Here is a 6,869-nt window from a genome sequence, read left to right as displayed (position 1 = left end):
GTTTTATTGTGAGGACATTGCTACCACCTGATGAAGGAATGATGGAGATCAGCGCACATATGAAGTTGAAATGTGTGTGAGAGAGTGTTTCATGTGTGTGTGCGTATTGCCTAACGTGGCAGTTGTCAAATAGCCAATGGAGGGAAGCTTTGGCTCAGTGGATGAAAGCGTAAAATGTTGTTTTACAGAATAAATAAGTCGTTTTATCTGCGCCATATTGACCATTAAATGTTTATTTCATGAGTTTTTTTTTATTCATCATAAAAAGAATATTACTCTGACCGATAAAGCTTGAATTTGGAGCAGCATGTTGTGTGAAAATTTAAAAAAACCTCGATAAAGCAGCTTTTACCGGGCACTGGGAATGGGCTACGGTGGCTGGACATACGCGCAGCTGCATCTCGTGCACCTCTGGAAATGGTCTCGTGGACAGCAGAGAGCAGCTCGAGATAACTCAAAGTGGGGGGGGGGAAATGAATGTGCCGATTCTTTTTATAGGTAATGCATTGCCAAAGTGGTTGGGGAAGTGTAACCTGACGATATGGGATATGGGAACTGACATGTCGCCAAATAATTTAGTAACGGCAGGTCGCGAGGGCGAGGTCCTACCCGCCTGCCGTTAAAGGTTAATTCTCCCTCAAACTGCCGTTCAATTACACGCCATAGTTCGCCTCCGTCCATAAAACCAGACATTTGGCATCGGAAATGCATAATTGAAAATTGCATTTGAAAGATTGATTAAGTTCCCTTTTATTCCGCATAAAGTTTGGAAGTTCTGACAGGACAAAAAAAAATAAGCCTAGATAAAAGCAGAGTGTTTCTCCACTACATCAGTAGAGTCTGAATGTATGGTCTGGGGCCCTTTGGAGTCCTCAGTCAAAACAATAAGTGAGATATCTGAACAGAAGATGTCTCTCCAGGAAAATAAAGACAATTCAATACAAAATGAAGAATGTTAAAATTCACCAGAATGCATTTTAGAGAGGCTTAATGTGTGTCTGCTTTGAGTTTGTTACATGAAACCATTTGAGACTGTAGATGTGGGCTATGACTTTGGTTGCTAATGTTGGATGTCCTTACAATAAATGTTTTATGCACCTCTGTGATCTTGCAGTGACACCTGAGTGTGAAAGACATCTGCTGGATAAAGAAATGACATCAATGAAATATTCTCTTTTCTTTTTGTTTCTTTGTTCCCTTCGTTGTTTCTGTGTGTCTTTCTTCCAGGTTCTAGTAAACGTTGGGAAGAATTTTGACGAGGAGAGGAGTAATTTCATCGCGCCACGCAAAGGGATTTACAGTTTTAACTTCCACGTAGTGAAAGTCTACAACCGCCAAACTATACAGGTAGCACATTATTGTGTGTTTGTCTTTTTACATGTATTTGTGTGTGCTTGTGTGTGGCGGACCACGCCATGCGCCCCCCACGCTGTTTCTCCCTCATAAAAGTTGAATATCACCTGCATTTGAGATCATTTTGTCGATGTTTGAGATGTCATACCCGTGAGACGACGACGGAGGCGGGCTTAAACAGATGAAAGTCAGTCGCTCACCCCCCGCCGGCCCAATCATAATTAATCAATACGTGCACAGAGGAAAGAGCCAAATCAAGTGTGTGCAGCCGGCAGGAGGACGGGGCGCTGTGGTGAGCACAAGGAGGGGCACGCGGCTCCTGCAGCTTTACTTTCAGCACCATGGACAGCGACGTCCCCTTCTCTCCGTCTCTTCCCATGAAAAGAGGCAGCAGGCGTACTAAGATTTTTGATTATTTAGAAGATTAAAACATTAAGTACATTTTCAACAGAGCAAACAGAGACAGGCATTTTTCATTTTCTCTCTCTTACACACAAACACACACACACACACACACTCACACTCACTCACATGGGTTTTGTGTAGAAATAACATGTTTTCCACTTATTTGTTTCTCACACACACTGCCTGCAGTATGCCCCATCACAACTCTCCTTTCATCCCACTAACAAGCCGTTTTCACTGTGCCTTAGATGCAGGCTCCATTTTCTTTTGATGTGTCAAGTGATAGAAAGCACTTGAGCAGTCTTAAGCCCATTTCCAGCATTTAACATGCACGTGATGGTGCTTTACAAGCCACACGGCGTTAATTACAATGTATCTCTTGCAAATTAAACTGTTGTGTAATTATGCTGTTGGCTCCCCAGGGCTTTGGCATTATGTTTTGCTACTTATACTTTATTATTGGAGTCTTGAATTAATTAGCATGGCAGCAGCAGTAACAACAATAACAACAACAAGGAGGGCTGGCGATATGAGAGGGGGGAAAGCTGCGTCGAGCTCGGCACATACTCCCAGTCATCTTTATGTGACTGAACTCAGATAGGGCCGTGGATGGCAAACAATTGATTCATGGCAGGGAGGTAATTAAATCTGTCATACCATGCAGAACATAATTGGTGACAGTGACTGTCACAATAGCATTTATTGTTATTTGTGCTAATTTACGATGTTCTCAGTATGAAACTATAGTACATCGCCTGACTGACTTTTACAACCTCCCTGTGTCCTGCTTCGTTTAAATCCTCTAAATCACTCTTTTTAAATAACCTTTCAAAAGAGCATTTGAAACTTTGGATTGAATGCAGTTCGAAAAAGCTGTGCTCCGTCACGTTTCCAACATGAAATAGACAGGTGTAGGTTGTCCTCTCTCCTCCAAGCATCCAGCCTGTGCGCCGCTCACCTTCAACCTCTTCCACTCATCCTCCCATCCATCCAGCGCATCTGCTGTGTTGAAAACTCCCACTGTTTGATTGCCTTAGAGGCAGCTACTGTGGTGCATGCAAGAGATGAGAGACAGCAGGGAAAGGGGAAGGAGAGCGGTAGGGATGGAGGGAAGAGGGGAAAGGATGAGAGTCAATGTAAAACAGTGGGTGGGACAAAGGAAAAGAAAAGAAGGTACGAGGGACAGAAGGGGAAGGAAGCGAGACGGGAGAAAACGAGGAGAGGAAAAAAATGGAAGGCAAATGGAGAACTGAAAAGGTGGGAAGAGAAAAGAGGGAGAAGTCAGAAGAACAAAGGATGGAAAGGTTCAGGCAGGCGAAGAGAGAGATAGGAAGAAAGCCAGACATCATGAGTAACTATTGATCAGTGGGTGCTGGGTAGAGGTACAAAGGGAAGGATAAACAGTTTGTTCCATCTCTCATCGGTCCTTTCCTGTGCAGGGATCTGTCTATCTATCCGAGAGGGATGAGAGGAGTAACGTGGGTGTCAAAAAGCTGCTAAAACTCTGTCTCTTTGATTTTTTGCCTAGCAATTAAATAAAAGTATTAGAAACTAAATGCAGTATATTCTCTGAGCCAAAGAGAACTCCACCACACTACCCAAAATGCCACCCATCAGCTGTGCCTGTATGTCCACTAATGGATAGCTTCACTTACATTACTTATGAAAAGAATCACGTACAATATACATACAATCAAACACCTTCTGTTGTTACAGGATTTCATTTCCTACATGTGCCACTGCTCTCTATTTGAAATGAAATAGAAACAAATAAATTCCAGATCCCTTAGTGAACATCTTGTGCCTGCAGCTTGGAACAGAGAGCTCGCAGCTCAGAAAGACAAACAGATGAGGCGCAGGTAGGATATCAATACTCCACTAAATCACAAGTTTCTTTTTCAGTTTGTTGAAGACCATAGTTCCGTATTGTGGGTATAATTTCAGGTATTAGACAGGGGTTAATGTGCCTTCTGCTAGAGTAACGCACAGCAAGTTAAACAAAATCAAAACACAAGCCAGCAGTCCTATTATCACTAATCAGCCTTTTAGTGTTGAGTTGATGTTGGCTATCCACAGAGCAGTGATCTGAATTTCAGAAAAGAGAACTGAAAGAAAAAACTTTATTTTTCTGCCAGGAGATTGGATGGAATATTGCAGTGCTGCTTATTGTGAAATATAGTGGTATTTTAAAACAGTATTTTGAGGACCCAAGCATTCAGAATGCCATTCATGAAGCTTTGGGTCACAGTAGCTCTGTAGGGGTGAAAGCTACACAAGGAAAGCATCTAAAATGCCTCACACTGGAGTGTGTATTAAGCCTTTCATTTTCATATTGAGAGAAGGAAACCTGGAGGCAGTGATTCAAGCTGTTGGTAACACACAGCTCTGATAATAGGAGATTGTACGAGCTGCTCTTTGGGCTATAAGAACTTATTTTACATTTTAACTCAGAGTAGCTGCATCTGTCTGCAACAAAGCAGAACCCTTTCAACTCTTTCAGAGCCAGCCTGTGTTTGCACTTTGGTTTCTAATACACACATTTGTATTCTCTAACTTGGGTCACCGGGGTCATCCCATGTTGTAATGAGATATTTTACTCTGAGGAATAGCAAACATACTCTGTTTTCAAATGCCATGCAGTTCATTCAGAACACCAAATGCTATCCCTGTTTACTGTAGTACAAAAAGTAAAAGTAATTTCAGTTTACTATTATTTCACCATGCTGAAATCCTAATGTGTGTTTTGCATCAGCTTTGTTGAAACCTATGTCATTGCTTACTGGATTTGTCATTCTGCAGCTCAATTCTTTAAGATATATTTTCTAGTGGTAATAAATCATCATAGCATCATAACTAACAACAATGAAGCACAACTTCAAACAGACTTATCGATATGTGGGAGGTAGGATATTTTGAACAGGACAAGCCAGAGACCATAGCTCTTGTAGTCTGTTATTAGCTGCATAAAGAGTTTTGCTTGTCAATGGTAATCCTTCTGAAGTCACATGTATTCAAATGTTTGTTGCTATATTTTTCACAGCATACAAACAACATAAAGACCCAGAAATGAATGTGATTCAACAGTGTGTAGTACATGCTTATTTTGACACATATACATATTTTCAGTGTGTTTGCAAACTGTGTTTTATGATCAGGGCTGCACAATATGGTAAAATTGTATCATTTTCACTGAAAAACATCTGCAGAAAGTTTGTAGGCCAGTGCGTCTCCAGAACTACAATATAGCCTAAAAATGCTGTTTTGTCACACATTTTACCTTCAATCAAAATATTGCAGCTTCAGCGATTTGCATTATTTATTTAATATGTAATATAGTTATGTATTTCATATGATCTATAATGAATGCTGTGTGACTGTGGTATATGGGGCTCTGATGAAAATTGTTATAGTGCTGTCACAAAGTGCTTATGCCATATAAGCACCACTTCATTAAAGTGTTGGCAAATTCTGTTTTAAAAACACACACACGCTATTTAAAGATTGATACATGCATAGAACCACTTAGATGAAACTTAGCAAATGCCACTTCCCTTCTAGACATCTTTAAATATCATCAAACAGTTTATTTAATATAGTCTAATTCCCTATGCAGCTTTCCACTAGCCAACAGACTGCAAAACACTGGCTAAACACAAAGATGGCCTGACATGCACATTTATACACATACAATAACAGCAAAAAAGAATCAAATCCAATCAAACAGAAGACCTTAGAGTGAACACAACAGTGCCTTAAGTTGCCCTTTTTATTATATAGTGAGTTGATAACATGAAAGGCTAATTAGACTTAATAACACTGCCCAATTTATGTTATGTATCTTTATGTCACCCTTAAAGACAAATTATATCAGTAACATAGTGTGTGTTCATTGTGTAGGTTTCCAGCTAAGTGCAACTTAACAGCCTGTTTAGGCCCGTATACGCCCAGTTAACTAATTCAAAAGGTGCATTCAAATGGAGACACCACCATCCCAAACCCCTACCCCTTCTGCCCCCACAGCCCCTTCTCACAGCTCTGTCAGATTGTTGCATGTCTTCCCCCCCGGTGTACATTTCAGCCGTGAAATGTAGTGCCTAGATAAGCTATTTCCTCTATTCTGTGTGACTCCAGAACATACAGGTCAGCTCCACAGCAGTGACCAAAACACAACATGCCCATCACTCATATAGAAGAGTGGATGTCTTTTAGTCTTTAAGCATCACTTGTGGCCACCTCATTAATACTCATATGGTGTTTAAGACCAACAGCACCTCACAGATAGTGCTAATGAACGAAGACATAAAGGATGTGCCACTACACTTCCAGCCTACTACAGCTGTGCGTTTGAGAAAAGTGAGTGGCCGGCAGTGTGTTGATGTGTTGACTATGAGGAAGTGTGAACAAAATGAGCAGCGGGAATTGTGCTATGACACAGAAAAAATACACTAGTCTTCTGCTACTGGCTTAGACAGCGTTCATCTTATACAGTGGAGATGCAGGGAAATGAGAGGCAAGTCAAAGCAACATAAATAAACACCTTATCTGTTTCTATGTTCTCTTGCCTTTGAAATGGTGGAAGGAGAAAGCGGGAGGAAAAGACAGGATAATGGAGTTGGTTTGTCTGCAGTTGGCCAGAGAGACAATATATTCTGGGAGTTGTCAGACCTCACACACAGACAATGTATTTTAGTTGCTTGTTTGTGAGCTTGTTGCAATGGCAGGTATAAACTATTCTGCTGTAATGAGGTAGAGTCATTTTTATCCATGGTAGCGGCACGGCTCTAGGGATGGCAGTGTCAGGTGGCCGGTCCACAGCTTTGGTCCAGACTAAAATATCTTACTAACTATTGGATGGCTTGAATTTTGTACAGATACTCATTAAATTCAATTCAGTTTTATTTGTAATAACAGAAGTTGCCACCATGAGCAAGAACTTGGCTTCCAAAAACTTTCTCTAGGTGGGCAGTCGTCTGCCTCAATATATATATATATATATATAGAGAGAGAGAGAGAGAGAGAAATCAGAATCAGAATCAGAAATACTTTAATAATCCCAGAGGGAAATTATTTTCGTTACACACTCCAGATATACAAATTACATATTATACAAA

At 40.8% G+C, this 6,869-nt stretch overlaps 1 protein-coding gene across 1 annotated transcript in view; it reads left to right on the top strand.

Annotated features, from left to right (window-relative positions):
* The window catches only part of cbln1 (cerebellin 1 precursor), a 21,980-nt gene that overhangs the window by 815 nt on the left and 14,296 nt on the right, over window positions 1-6,869 (top strand). Inside the window, exon 2 of the mRNA XM_035665241.1 lies at window positions 1,228-1,347. Coding sequence (XP_035521134.1) covers window positions 1,228-1,347 — 120 coding nt within the window. The remainder of the gene's footprint in view (window positions 1-1,227; window positions 1,348-6,869) is intronic.

The sequence above is a fragment of the Morone saxatilis genome, unplaced genomic scaffold (genome assembly GCF_004916995.1).
Source record: "Morone saxatilis isolate NCDOM2014 unplaced genomic scaffold, NCSU_SB_2.0 Contig2, whole genome shotgun sequence".
NCBI lineage: Eukaryota > Metazoa > Chordata > Actinopteri > Moronidae > Morone > Morone saxatilis.
Note: the sequence above shows the minus strand (reverse complement) of the source record. Positions and strands in the feature narration are given on the sequence as shown.